Source organism: Emys orbicularis, chromosome 11 (genome assembly GCF_028017835.1).
Source record: "Emys orbicularis isolate rEmyOrb1 chromosome 11, rEmyOrb1.hap1, whole genome shotgun sequence".
NCBI classification, from domain to species: domain Eukaryota; kingdom Metazoa; phylum Chordata; order Testudines; family Emydidae; genus Emys; species Emys orbicularis.
The window spans coordinates 69,710,061-69,725,112 of record NC_088693.1 but is presented as its reverse complement, the minus strand read 5'-3'; the positions used below and the strand labels follow the sequence as shown (position 1 = coordinate 69,725,112).

At 44.4% G+C, this 15,052-nt stretch overlaps 1 protein-coding gene across 1 annotated transcript in view; it reads right to left on the bottom strand.

Moving 5' to 3' along the window:
- The window catches only part of COL6A3 (collagen type VI alpha 3 chain), an 86,350-nt gene that overhangs the window by 32,112 nt on the left and 39,186 nt on the right, over positions 1 to 15,052 (bottom strand). The window contains exons 20-36 of the mRNA XM_065413388.1: positions 14,395 to 14,457; positions 13,212 to 13,277; positions 12,229 to 12,282; positions 11,619 to 11,654; positions 9,451 to 9,513; positions 8,980 to 9,042; positions 8,180 to 8,242; positions 7,404 to 7,466; positions 5,936 to 5,986; positions 5,375 to 5,410; positions 5,206 to 5,268; positions 4,429 to 4,491; positions 2,367 to 2,399; positions 2,229 to 2,265; positions 2,116 to 2,127; positions 1,426 to 1,919; positions 479 to 578 (exon numbers count right to left, since the gene is read on the bottom strand). Of these exons, the coding sequence (XP_065269460.1) occupies positions 479 to 578; positions 1,426 to 1,919; positions 2,116 to 2,127; positions 2,229 to 2,265; positions 2,367 to 2,399; positions 4,429 to 4,491; positions 5,206 to 5,268; positions 5,375 to 5,410; positions 5,936 to 5,986; positions 7,404 to 7,466; positions 8,180 to 8,242; positions 8,980 to 9,042; positions 9,451 to 9,513; positions 11,619 to 11,654; positions 12,229 to 12,282; positions 13,212 to 13,277; positions 14,395 to 14,457 (1,360 nt within the window). The remainder of the gene's footprint in view (positions 1 to 478; positions 579 to 1,425; positions 1,920 to 2,115; positions 2,128 to 2,228; positions 2,266 to 2,366; positions 2,400 to 4,428; positions 4,492 to 5,205; positions 5,269 to 5,374; positions 5,411 to 5,935; positions 5,987 to 7,403; positions 7,467 to 8,179; positions 8,243 to 8,979; positions 9,043 to 9,450; positions 9,514 to 11,618; positions 11,655 to 12,228; positions 12,283 to 13,211; positions 13,278 to 14,394; positions 14,458 to 15,052) is intronic.

The window sequence follows — 15,052 nt, the reverse complement described above, 5'->3', positions numbered from 1 at the left end:
AGCAGAAATCAGTAGGTTATATGATATATAGAGGATTTCGTCCCAAGGCATCTTCAGTTACTTGAACACACGTATACTAAATCAATGAATTTCACACTGTGCAGTCCATCAAGCCCTTTCTAGCCAACTGGAGAAGGCAGTATTTTGAGCACTAAGAAGCGGGGGATCGAGACATTGGGAGAGGAAACGGCCCATGAAAGGAATATAAACGTCTGATGTGATCTGCAGAATGCAATAGCTGGAGAACCACCGTGTTCAACCGCAGTGTGATCCAGGCCCTTTCTGCTGAATGTTCTCTCTCAAACATAACTCAGCAAAAAATAGAAACGTGAATGTATCCCGCCTCATACTGTATAAAGGCTGACTCCTGATTGTGCCTCCATCACATGAGAACTTCCATTGGCTGTCATGGGGCTGCTCATGTAAGACAAGGTCCTAACTAAACAGAATTATAAAGAAGAGAAATCCAGTGCCTTACCCAAACAAATGTGGCATCTCAGGAGTCTCCTAATGGTTTGATTAAGTGGAACTACAGCAGTAGGAAGGACAATAGCTTGTCCCACTGCACTGTTGTTCATCTGGTTTAGACAAAAGCAAAAAGCACAGGGTTCATAACACAGTATTTAAACATACAAACTTCTTAGGCTAAGGGTAGTCTTGAATTAAGGCACTGGCTTGGGGCTTAGAGAGCTGGATTCAGTTCCCTAATCTGCCATACATGCTCTGTGTGACCTTTGGACAAATTATTTAATCTCTTCGGACCTCAGTTCCCCATCAGTAAAATGGGGATAATAATGTGGTACCTCCATTCTATTGTCTGTTTAGATTGTAAGGTTTTTAACGCAGGGACTGTCTCTTGCTATGTTTGTACAGCACCTAACACAGAAGGTGATTGGGGCTTTTGGGTGCTGCTGGGATACTAATTAATAATAATACATTCTTTGGAGCTGACTCAGATTTTAAGTTGTATTTCAACGTACAGTATAGAGATTTCTGATTCTCTGTGTGTGAGAGACCTCTCACCCAATTCATTCTCAAAATGCCATTCATTCCCGTCAGTACCTTAAGAGTAAGAGTGTGGGGATTTTACTGAGATTGGAAGCTTTTTGGGGCAGGGACTGTTTTTGTTCTGTGTTTGTACAGTGCCTAGCACAATAGGGTCCTGGTCTATGACTAGAGCCTCTAAGAGCTACCAGAATACAAAGAATCAATATCCTCGTTCCACGGCATGCATTGCGTTGGGAAAGAATTTTGGAATATGCATGAAGCCTGTTGTTTGCCCTGACAATGTTGCTCGGAACTAGGCATTTGAAAGGCTTGAGCCGATGCCTATATAAGTCAATAGAAACCTGCCCACTGCCTTCCCTGGGAGCTGGATGGAGCCCATCAAGCAGAAAGGAAAGCGCAGGAATGAGTGATCCAAACCTGCAGTGCATTTATGAGTGCTCGATCCTCTCTGTTAGTCAGGAACACCGGCGTGACTCCAGCATCGTACAGCTTCAGCACAGCATCGTTAAGCTGCGATGAGGCTCTTGTTGGGCCGTTGCTGAAGAACACCGCCACCTTCCTCATCAGAAAGCCACTGCGTGCGCGCTTGAAGGTGTTTCTGGCTACAAAGGACATGGCAGTTTCTAGGCTGCGCTGCTTTGTCGTCAGGGTGATTTGGAGGTTCTGAAGCTGTTCCAGGAGATTGGTTTTCTTCCTGGCATCAGCAAAACGGATCTCCGTGGTGACGTCGCTGTTGTAGGTCACGACTGCCACCCGGGCACCCCGGGGGCAGTTGCTCTCGGCAATGGTTAGATTGTTAGCCACTCTCAGCACTGCCTGCTTCATTCGGTTGAAAACGTCGTTATTGACACCTGAGGAGGTATCTATAGCAAATGCCAGTTCTGTTGGGTACACAGGGCATTCCTTGGGGCCTACCGGAAAGGTGGGTTTAAAATAGTCAATATTAGATATTATTATTAAATAGCAAGGACCAGATCCTCAGCCGGCATAAATCAACTTACCTCCATTGAAGTCAATGGAGCGTGTTATATCGCCTGAGGCTTTGGCCCTGAATAAATACATATATAAAAGTTTCTACCAGAAATTAAACAATTGAAAGTGACTTACCATAGCAGCAAGCTGTGAATAATTAAAAGAAAGTGATTTAGTTGGGTCCGTTTGTACAACATGATCAGCACACAAGGTGAGCTACAGAAACACGATAGCACAGAGATACTTACGACATTTATCTTTGATGCTCCGGATAAGTTCACATTGCTTTAAAAAAGAGGAAAAGGAAAAGAGAGAGAGATCAACACACCATCAAACAAAAGATATTTCCGAACAAGATGGAGGCAGAGAAGTAATATTCAACTTACATCTTTGGATTCTCCTCTTCCACCCTTAAGTCCCTGTTTAAAAAAAAGATTGCATTACAATACGTATTGATGGGATGTTATACCAAAGTCACTGAAAATGGTTATTCAGCCAGTGAGCATGCGGAAGTAAGAACAAAAATTTGTATACTTTAATTTCCATCTCCAGGAGGAGATCGAAACTTTCTGTCCTTATCAATGTTATACAATAGAATCCCGATTTTACAAACTACTTGGAGATGGAGGAGCTCCTAAAATCAAGGTTCTGTTGTATTACTGGCATGCAGGGGTCTTATTGCTCATCTAAAGCATTGCAGTCACTGTTAAGCACGTGGTGAAATTCACCCCTGTGCAGAGGGTCACCATCCCTTAGGAGCTCCGCATAGGGCTTACGTGAGAATGAAGTGCTACACGGACCTTGTGCAGGCCCTGGGCACGGAGGGGAATTTCACCCATGCGAGTGTTAGGGCTACTTTGTGCCTTGCCCCGGAGGAGTGCGCACGCTGGGGCTAAGGCAGTCACAAACGTTCCCCCGCACGCACACCCAGCTTGCCTCGTTGGGTGAGAGTTATGTACCATCTTGGTGAGGAGCATGAACCGCCCCTGGCAGTCCTCCACTGGGGCAATTGCCAGAAAACTGATTCAAGGCAATGCATTTCAATGACCGTAAAACAATGGCTAGCAGGCATGCCCGGCCAGTATAAATGGCATGTAATTAATTAAACAGAACTGATTATCTCCCAACATATTATGTTCCTGGGTGTCTGAGACTCAGGATGTTTTCTTAGGGCCCAATCCTGTGCTGGGGTATGTAGGCCACTCCACGTCCATACCCGGGAGTAAGCAACTTGCATAACACTTTTGGTGAGCGTTACTGGGCTGGGCAATGGAATAGCTGCTATTCCACATGCTGCACTAGGTAGCACAGGACTCGCTCAGTCACAGGTAGGCCGTGCAGAAGAAAAAATGGCATGCTGGGTAAGGAAAGGGGATACAACGAAAAGCCCCGCAGATTTAGCAGATGGGTGACGACCTGCCGCTTTGAAAACAAGTAGCTACACAACCTCCACCTCCCACCCAGGGTCCCTGCAGCTGCAGGCTTGGCAATCTGTCTCCAGGAGCCCTGCGGGAGAAGTTCCCAAGTACTTATGATATTGTTAAGGGGTGATGGATTTAGCTGGTGTATTTGGCTGGTTTCCATTTGACCAAATGCTGAGAAGGAAACTTCCCCCGTGGAACAACTAAAGGCCAAATGTCAAAGAAATGTCCATTGACAAACTTCTCAGCATGTGCCAGCCCTTTACTACTAGCCCCAGATCCAGAGAGAGGGAGGACCCAGACCTAGGTCTCATGACTGGAGCAAAATATTCCACATGCAGCATAAGAAAGAATGGCACATCTCGCACTACCTCTCTAATCCCAGCCATGGCCACACAAAGAGTCCATTTAATTAGTGCCCTGACAAATGACACACGTGTTTCATTGGGGAAGTTATCACCTTAGTTTCAGCACAGGTTTCACAGATTTCAAGGCCAGAAGAGACCATTAGGATCATCTAGTCTCACCTTCCGCATAACACAAGCCAAAAGGATTTTAGCCAGTAATTCTTGCCTCAAGCCCACAGGATGGGCAAAGGGCCAGACTTCACCACTATGTATAACATGCTTCTTGTATGTGTTAGTAAGCACCAGAGAAAGTTCTTGATAAGGCTTTAACTGGCACATTGCCATTGCGAGATTCTACCCTACTGAGAGTGCCTTGCGTCACTCACTGAACCTGGAGCATGTATGAATATTGTTCAGTGATAACAACAAGATAGGAATTTATAAAGCGAGCACAATGAAATCAGAATCCCATTATCCTCACTAGACCCAAAGGAAACATGCAACATGTCCAAGATAACGGAGGATGAATTTGTCATAGTGTAAGATGATAGGAGGCAAAATAGAGCTTATTTCAGTTGTTGGCAAACATACTACATATTAATGGAAAGGGAAATTAGCAAGTTCTCTGGGGACAGTGAAGCCAGTTTACTAGACCAGCTGTAAATACAATGAACACTTACAGGTGGTCCTGGGTATCCGATCTCTCCTTTCTGACCTGATGTCCCAGGATTTCCTACAGGCCCCTAGGAAACAGTAGAGTAAAGATCACCAATCCACATTCGATATGTTTGAACACAAGACTAGGAGAATGTCCCGAATGCTCTTCAAGGCAAACAGAGTCCTATGTACACAGGTGCTAATGAGTTAGGAGCTTTGTAGCGTACAGTCCCACTAAGGAATAGGTGTCTGAAATACACCTGGTGTAACCTCCCATGGCGGATTATTTTTCAGAATAAAGGTACTAATATAAAAAAGCGGCTTCCTGAGGAATAACTTTGTCCGGCTGACTACAAGTGCTACATACAGCACAGCAATGTGTCTCTGCTCTAATTGCAAATCCAGACATGAGTAGTCAGCCGGAAAGCTTGGTACATGCTCACGGTGAGAGGAACCCTCCTCCCTCACCCGTGGAGCCAGTGTGCAGCGGTTTCTTCAGACCAGTGGCTGAATTAATCTATCTGTGGCAGGTAAGTCCCCTCCCCCCCCCCAGGCGGAATGGGACTGTCTGAGCAGGGCTGCGTGCTCCAGTGTAACGAAGAGCAAAATCTGGCCCAACTGATCACTCTCCCAAATCTGCAGCCTAGCAATCCCAGTCATTGGCAGCAGGAGAACCCCCAGAATAGCGCCAATGAGCAACAAATGTTGCGCAGAACTCACAAAGCCCTGGAGCTGAGCAGGCTTTCACTCTGTTCTCGCATAAAGGACTGCATGAGAAACTGTGTGGTGGTAAAACTTACCCTCCTGCCTTTGATTCCTTTAGGGCCAGGATTTCCAGGTTCACCTTTAGGTCCAGCTTCGTCCTGTTTAGAAAACAGCATAAACAGGAGTTGTAGCAGCAGACAGTATAAAGCAGAAATTTGCTATGCTCGCAGAACATGAAGGGAAGTTACATAAGCTCAACGGTACCTTTCGCCCTGGGTATCCCAGGAATCCTGTTTCACCCTGTAATAACAGAAAAGTTTTAGGGTTTAAAAAAATTAATCTTGCTTCTGAAGACAGGTCCAAAACAAATGTATGAAGGAAAAGAACCGGTGGAGGAAAAGTGAAGGAAACTGCAGACTCGTAACGTTGGTATGATCAAGAGAGAATAAATGGCAGCTGGTTTAAAAATCTGATTGTTATTGGACTGTTAATATCAAACAAGACTGAAATGACAGCCGATGCTGCTATTTCTAAAGTGCCGTTAGTAGGCGGGACAAGCTCCACTGAGGAGCTAACAAGCACAAAGACACCCAACACATATGAAGGCGGAGGGGTTTGACCGGCATCTTGTTGTGATTCAATAATCAGACGCACTAGAGCAGATCCTTGTTCCTATGCACAGCCCCACTGACTTCAACTAGACACCCCCAGGCTCCATGTGTGTGGATCCAATTGGAGGATGGAGGTCCTTGTTACCTCCAGGGTTTGGGTTGTTTTTTAAGGTCCTTGAAGCGATGCTGTTAGACATGTCGTGGTTGTGCTTACTTTTTTGCCTTTAGGTCCTGGCCCGCCGACTCCATCTAGCCCATCTGCTCCCTAAAATTGGCAAAGATGAAAGCATTAATATGTAACACATGTGCTAGGATTATTGGTGCAATGTAAGAGTCACAAAAATCCATTTAGTCCAGAGCCAAAGTCCATAGGAGTCAATGGAAAGAGGCTTTTGAATCAGGCCCTTTTAGAATTAGCTACTTAGAGAGAAGTAAAAACAAAGATATAAAACTAAAAACAGGCTTGGTGCATATGCACTCTGGGTGAAATCTGGCCCCGTTGAAGTCAATGGGAATTTAGCTATTGACTTCAGTGGCACCAGGATTTTACCCCGTTTGTATATTATGTTGCTCAGAAGAAACCAGAAGTCTCTCTGAACCAGTATATTGGATAGCTATTCTATTCCTAGAGGAACCAGGGAAACCAATTCAACACCCATAAAGTCAATGGAAATTTTGCCACTGCCTTCAATGGGAACAGGATTGAGAACCACTTCCCTGATCTCACCAATACTTAGGCATATGCTTAACTTTACGTAAGTGCTGATCCTGCAAACACTCACCCACACGTGTTTGTTCCTCCTTATTTTAGACTATCAACCATTATCCTTCCTGTGGTCCAATACTACATGGCGTAAGGAGGGTCAGGTCCTATGAGATGACTCTTACAGTTGACTTTTAGCACTGCAATATGTAATAAGTTGAGAATCATAGGAACTATGGTGACTGCTAAGTAGGGTATCCATCTAGGCCCTGTGCAATGGGCCAGAAAGAGACCTAGCTACCACTTCAGGGCAACAGGGTGAATTTCGCCCATAGCGCTGATAATATTTCTAGCACTGGTCTATACAGCTGTTCTTGCTCATTGTGAAGAATTCTTAGGTATTAAGGAACAGATAGTAAGAGGCACACAAAAAAATCACCAAATAGTATCCCCTCAGCTAATATAAAGACCTCTCCGGAGAATCATTGCCATTTAAAAAAAAATGTTCACATGAGAGTAAAACTATGATGTATATTTCTTCTTTACATGTCACCATATAAGATACAAGGACCATAGATAGGACAATAAAACTAAATTTTCTGCTTTGATGGAATTTTGCACATTTATACCAGAATGGGATTTAGCCCAGCATCCTTTAGGGTACATATATACTTACCCGCTGGTTCGGCGGCAAGCAATCGATCTTCTGGGATCGATTTATCGCGTCTTGTCTAGACGCGATAAATCGATCCCGGAAGTGCTCGCCGTCGACGCCAGTAATCCTGCTCCGCGAGAGGAGTAGGCGGAGTCGACGGGGGAGCCTGCCTGCCGCGTGTGGACCCGCGGTAAGTACTTTGTAGTTTGAACTAAGGTACTTCGACTTCAGCTACGTTATTCACGTAGCTGAAGTTGCGTATCTTAGTTCGAACTGGGGGCTTAGTGTGGACCAGCCCTTAGAGGTGCACATGACAATGCTTACTGTCTCTCCTCGAGGCCCAGGATATCCAGGCTGTCCTTTTGGTCCAAGATCACCAGGTTCACCCTGAAAAAGGGAGCATTCATTTAAGCCCGTATCTCTCCGCTTATGCATTGATTCTTTTCTACGAATGCATTTGTAACAGTCCCTGACAAGCAGAAATGCATGGCCATGTTTACACAACTGACAATGTGTGGATAAAGCAATAGCACTCTTTATCATTTTGCCTGATCCAGCGATTTCAGAAACTGTGTGATATACAGAAGCTGCAGTAATAAGTGCCACCATTTGTCTTTTATGAGCATACCAACAATAAAGCCAAAATACAAAGGGCCAGACGTTTTGCTGATCAAACTCCACGGCGAAGTTACAACAATAGGTTTGGTGGCCCAATGGCTATACATGAAGAGAGCATAACAGTGATAAAGCTCATGAAAAAAGGGATTGGATCATTTTCTGGTGCAAATCAGCAAAGTCAATCAAGCTACACCAATTTACAGCAGCTGAGGATCTGGCCCAGAATATTATGAATCCCAAAGTTGTTTTTATTTTAATAAATGCGCCTTCTAGTTCAATGACATAGGATTCCAGTAAAGCAGCCAGTGGCTTAGCCTTTACCCTGCTTTGTTCCACTCTATGCAAACTCTTGAAGATGATAAATCACAATTTTGCTTGAACATGTTGATTGCCAGTATGTTTAAAATAGAGATTAAACTCATATTCCGCAGCTTTTCATTATTATTTTAGGCATCGATGCTCAATATTGATGCTCAACGTACCTTTCGTCCCAAGGAACCAATCCTGCCCCGATCCCCGGGTGGTCCGGCAGCACCACCACCCCCCTACAATGGAAAGAAAAGAGCTGAAATTTTGCAACGTGTCAATAAAGCTCAGTAAATTGAAATTAAATATTGGGGCCTAGCTCCATAGCTCATTTATTATTATTTATTAATAACGTGTGTGTGTGTATCAGCCACACCTAACGATGAAAAGGTTTTGTCCAACAGTGGAAATTACCTATTAGCTATTAAGACTGAGATCCATCAAAGCTGCTTAGGGGTTCAGATGCCCAGTTCCCATTGATTTTAATGGGAATTGAGTGGAAAAATTGAATTGGTGGCATTGTTAATATCAATCTACATTGTCTGTGGACTAAATGCGTTTTAATTCCTCAGTAACTCTTTCTTCCTTCCTACTATCCCCCTGCCTTAAAGACTTAGGCACCTTGACCACAGAAGCAGGGGGCTGGAAGTCAAGCACTCCAACCACTAGGCCACCTGGCCCTCCAAGCCCCCTATTACAGGGACTTTGCCTGTAAAAAAATTGGAACTTGGTCAGGATTTGATCCAATGAATTTCACGTTCATGTTCATGTTTAAACCATTAGTTTGGGGAACCTTACCATGAGCTTCAAATAGAATTATTTTTGCAACGCACGTGGTACTGGGGAGAAAGACAAATAATGGACTTCATCCAAAATCCCACTGAAATCAATGGAAAGCTTCTCATTGACTTCATTTAAATCAGACGTAGTAAGCGTCTTCTGGTCCCCCAGAATGAGAAGAACAAGAAATATTTACCCTTGGGCCAGGAATGCCTTGCTCTCCTCTTAGACCTGGAGTTCCAATCTGACCGGGAGGACCCTGCATGTGAAACAGATAAATACTATATAAGATATAAAAGATTAAAGGACTGAGATGACATTGTTAAAATGAGACTGGGAGGGAGAACCAAAGCTATAAGACTAAAAGACATTTTTGAAAACCGTGGGACCAGTTCCAATGTTTCAAGATGTGACCAACACACCATAAATATAATGAGTGACTCATGTCCTGGGGCAGGGCAATCGGGACCCCTGTCAGCCACAGTGCAATCCATAGATCCTAGTCACTTTGCTGTAATATTCAGAAGCAGTTATGGACAAGGTCTCAAAGACGTTTACACAGAACAAGCCTACGCTGAAGCATATTGCAGTAGCAAGTTAAAGGAAGCAACATAGCAAAGGAAAACATATTTAGGCTGTTCAGGAACGGCCTGTGAAACTTACTAACCTGTGGCCCTCTTGTACCCTGTTCTCCCACAGTTCCTTGTAGACCCGGCGCACCTTTGGCACCCTTAAAATACAACACAATGCAGATTAGGACGGGCAGGTCTGGGGTCGCAAACAATTTTCAGTGAGTCCCAACGAGCCTCCCTTTCTTTACGGCTAGATGGGAGGGGAGTTATGAGGTTTTTTCTCATGTAACCTGAGGTCACAGTACAGAAACGGTTGAGCATCGCTGATGTAGAGTCATTTCAGCTCCTGTTAGCTTGTCTTCTGCTTTAGCAAGAACAATGGCTCTGATGACTGTGTATTCTAAGGCCTCTTTACACTGCTCTGGTGATGTAAAGAGGCCTTAGTATAAATGAGAATCAGGCACAATGAAAAGTAACCCTTTAAGGCCAGTAAACCATGTGCATTAAGGGGTTCATTTCTCCTACTGATTCGTATGTGCTTAAGTCCCATTAGCATTAGTGACACTGACTTACAAAAGCGAAGGCTGATCCTGCAGTCCTTACTCAGGTAAACCTCGCAATGAAAGTAAGATCTGCAGGGCTGGATTCCTGGGTTTACACAGCATAGTACAATAGGGCAATTGATTCATAGACCTAAGGCCAGGAGGGACCATTAGCTCATCCGGTCTGACCTCCTGTCTAACACAGGCCAGAAAATTTCACCCAGTTTACCCCAGTTATGATAAACCACTGTAGGGTTATCATTTAATGACCTGAGCATGCCAGGTGCTGAGCTCCCATTGCGTCAATGGGAGTTGAGGGCTCTCGCTTTTCTTAGGAGGGACTCAGCATCTTGTAGGACAGAGGACACAACGCAGTGCAGTACAGACCCAGACAGTGCCGAAATTAATTGGTTATACACCTGGTCACGTACTAAATACACAGCTGCACGACATTCTTAGTAAGCACAGGAGATCAGGAACCCAGGCCACTAGATTTTTGATTCCCAACACTTTATTTTTTCCTACGTTCAAAGTAGTCAACATGCTTTTGAACAAAGCAAGATCTACCGAAACACCCAAAAAAAGGGCCAGCCTGGATTCAAAGAAGCAGGAAAATAGCACTTTCCAGGAAGAGAGTTGCAGAATCAAGACCACTGTGAGTGTTGAGTAGTCGATATTGAAATCTGAGCTGTGTCACTTAACGATGATTGGACACACATGTCACGTGGACTTGTTTCTGCTTTATAGTTCGTTGAGTGTAATTGTGAGGCTCAGGTTTCCAATATGAATACTCATGCTGAGAAATTCAACATTTGAATTGCACAAATAGTCACTTAAAATTTGCCCTTTCTATGAACATTCGGCTAATACATGTGTTCACAATAGTAACAAATGCAGTCAGGAGTGAGACCGTGGAGCTGAAATCAATTTCATTATTCTATTCAAGCAATGAATCCTGGGAAATTTTGTCAAGTATTCTCTCAGCTCGTTTCAGTCTCCTCCAATTGCTCACTGCCTCCTCTGCCAGTTTATGCGTCTCCTTTACTTTCAGAACACATGACCGGAGGCAGGGCCGGCTCCAGGGTTTTTGCTGCCCCAAGCGGCGGGGGGGAAAAAAAGCAAAAAAGCTGTGATCGCGATCGGCGGCACTTCGGCGGCAGCTCCACCGCACCGCTTTCTTCTTCGGCGGCACTTCGGCGGCAGGTCCTTCCCTCCGAGAAGGACCGAGGGACCCGCCGTCGAATTGCCGCCGAAGAGCCTGACGTGCCGCCCCTTCCCCTTGGCCGCCCCAAGCACCTGCTTGCTGAGCTGGTGCCTGGAGCCGGCCCTGACCGGAGGGTAAGTCAACACTGGGGTTTGTTTCTTGCTCTATTTAATATGAGATTGCTCCTTGGCCTCCGACTTGTTGTGTCTGGTGACTGGACTGAAAGAGAGAGTAGAGTGGGCCTGCACTTCACAGATGTGGAGTCTAATTTCACAACAGCCACAGGACGGGAAGGAGCTGAGAAATGTGAGGAAGGAGGTAAGTTTGGAGGAGATGTGGAAGAAAAGAAGAGAAAAACAAAATCCAAATCTGCTTCCAGCACTACTGTGCAAGTCACTTCAACTCTCTGTCTGGAACACATCAACTCTGTACCACTTACACAGTCTGCAATGCAAACCGGCTGCCTGTGCAACATTGCCAGGTTTTATAGTTACCACGCAACACACTGGACACTTACTTTGTTTCCTGGGAGTCCTCGTCTTCCGAAACTCCCCTGTGAATCAATAAATTACAACAAAACATGTTATGCAAAGCAACTGAATCTAATACTCACAGCTTGTGGTCTGCGCTGATTCCTTTAACCATGTGCTTATGTACGCAGCATGGAAGCAACAGAGCAGAAGAGAAAGGTGTCTCCAAAGGGCTCTGGCTTGCCAGCTGAAATAGCAACGACTTCCTTTTTGCCCTTTAAAAATGACGGGCCTTATTCTGCTGTCTTTCACACCAATGTAAACGCCACAGACATCACCAGAGTTCCTCCAGTGGCAAGGAGATCAGAATCTCTACTCAGTCCTTACTCAGGCAAAATTCCCACTGAGTTGGCAGTTTGGGAGTTTTGATTCATTAAGGACAGAAAAGACAGCAGAATATGGCCTGTCATGATTAAGAAGCACTGATTGAAGTGACAGACCATTGTCTTTTTCATTTGGGTTCCATTGGGTGTACTTTTACACCCTTTTTACACTTTTACTTTTTTAATTGACCCTTCAAGATCCTTTTCATAGCACCAGATACTTCCTTGAGAGGGAGGGGGTGTCTACAATACCAGGATAACTAAGGATACTCACGTCATTTCCAACTCCACCAGGGGAACCCGGCCCTCCATCTGGTCCAGGTTCTCCCTATGGTAAATGAAAGACTGAGCTGAGAGTCCTGAGAGTTACTAGCAAGCAGAACACAGTTTAGCTCTCAACAATTAAACATTCATGCCAGCTCTATTAGTGACTGATCCAATGTCCTTAGAAGTCGATGGAAAATCTTTCTATTGACTCCAATGCGCTTTGGATCAGGCCCTTGACATACATCTTAGAGTCAGTCGAAACTCAGAATTCACATTCTATAGGAAATTCCAGTATTTCAAAAAAGAATAATTCATTTCTTGCTCAACACAATTTTTGGAAAAAAATCATTTCAGGTTAATTGAAGCATTCCATTTGGATAAAATCAAAATGTTTCATTCCAATCTTGGAGTTTAAAAAAATCGATATTAAAAATGATAATGTATATTATATTATAATTCATTTTTATTAAGGTATATTCCAGGGGTTCTCAGACTTTTGTACTGGTGACCCCTTTCACCTACCAAGCCTCTGAGTGCGACCCCCCCCCTTATACATTAAAAACACTTTTTTATATATTTAACACCATTATAAATGCTGAAGACAAGCGGGGTTTGGGGTGGAGGCTGACAGCTCACAACCCCCCATGTAATAACCTCGCGACCCCCTGAGGGGTCCCGATCCCCAGGTATATTCCAATGTATAATAATATAAAATAAATACATTTCTCAATGAAGAGTAGTGTCAAAATGAAATTGTAACCGTCTGCTCCGATAAGGCTTCATTTCAAATTGTTTTAAATCAAATTTTGCTAAAAGTGACATGGTCCCACAGAAAGTTTCAATTTCAACAAAATGCCATTTTTCAGTGGAAAAATATGCCCTCTGAAAAATTTTGACCAGCTCTCCTAAATCTAATCATTGTTTGCAATGTCCTATTTTCTTGCTGTATTTGTTCTATCATACTTTAAAAAAAAAATCTCAATACTTTACCATTGGTCCAATTTCACCCTTTGGGCCCCTGGATCCCCGTTGTGTGATATCGGCTCCACGCTCACCCTGAAAGCAGCAGAAGCAATGAAAAATACCGGTGTAAGTGGGGCACTGAGGCAGACATCACACGCTGTAAAATAGTCCATCATATTTCAACATCCACATTTCATTTTTTAACATAAATTGTATGAAATAGATCACAATGGTTGCTCGGGACATGAGACATATTGCAAGAGTGGTATAAGAATGGGGAAAGGATTTCATATAACGAAACCATGTTTCCAATAACTAAATGAATGGCCAGTTTAACATTAGTAGGGTGACCAGATGTCCCGTTTTTAAAGGGACAGTCCCATTTTTGGGGACTTTTTCTTATATAGGCACCTATTAACCCCCACCCCCGTCCCTTTTTTTCACAGTTGCTATCTAGTAACCCTAAACATAAGTCAATATCAAGAGGCAAGTGCTAGCCACGTGTTGATTCTGCCCAGGCAGCAACTATATTGGGGCTTTCCTTTGCCCACACAGTAACTTAGATAACAGGTATGATGCAGTATAATCGTGCCTTCGTATGGCAACTACTTTACCACCTTCACAGTGCATCTAGATCCTGTGAAGCTATGTCTGTCTATTTAGATGGCTCTTCTCTTCAGCCATGTAATACAGACTGGCTCATGTGTGCTTCTTATATTGTTCTGATTTGCTTCATCTCAGCCTCATATTTTTAGACTGCACCTTTGGGTTTCAAAACAGGAAGGTTTCTCATCTTTAATTACAAGGCAACCTGTAATGTTTACTTGCACATCTTATTGAGCAGCCGTCCTCGGTAGGTTCAATGGGTCACATGCTGGCAGGCATCTGGAAATAGGCATATTACTGACATGTATATGGCAACGGCAATTTAACATGTGCCTGTACTCTGGAAGTGGGGTAACAGCACAGACAGCTCTTGTCCAATCTGTCCCTTACTAAGGGCCTCTTTGTACATTCCTAACACAGCCATGGCCAGATCCTCAACTGGTGACTCTAGTGGAGCTACACGGCACCAAGGATCTAGCCCCCAATCAGCTGGAGTTCTGGGTGCAGCAGAATGAAGAACCATCCTTGTAGGCTAATCCATGCCGAGGGCAGAGTGGGGAGGCCTAGCCGTTGTAAATCCTTACAAAGACTAAAGTATAGTTACCGGATCACCTCGAGGCCCTTGGTCACCTCGTATTCCTCTGACTCCTTTAACGCCTTTATCGCCCTTTCAGGAGATATACAGAAAATTAGAAACACCACAGAACGGGTTCACACACCTGCCTATATGGGGTAGATTTACTCAGCCCATCAACTGTGATCCTTCTCTGCTCTCTCTGTCGAAACGCCCGTAAGGATGAAGTGAGGAATGCAGGATCAAGCTGAGCCGTGTGAATTTGACTCATGGAATAAAACTGATCACTGCTGGTGAGAGTCCCTTTGGCTCTGGATTTGCCCACTGCTACTGGCTTTGGGACAAGTCTTAATGAATAAAAAGTATTCAGCCACTCATAAGAAAGGGAGCATATTGGCTTTGATCCTTAGCTACACACACAGCAGCCCTGCAGCTGGTATAGCTGGTCATGGGAGGATTTCCCCAGTGTAGGAGGTTCCCCTGCTGCTGTACAGGTGATATAGTGGCTCCTATGCTCTCCAACTCCCTGCTGAGATAAGAACTGTGGCAGGAGAAAGGGGGCATGCCCAGGGCTTCCCTCTGCCCCAGCAATCCCTAGCTGGTGTAACAATCCCTTGAGAATACAGGGAGCAGATATAATTTAGAGCAGCCTGAAGGCTGCTCTTATACCATGGGACCAGACTGTTGC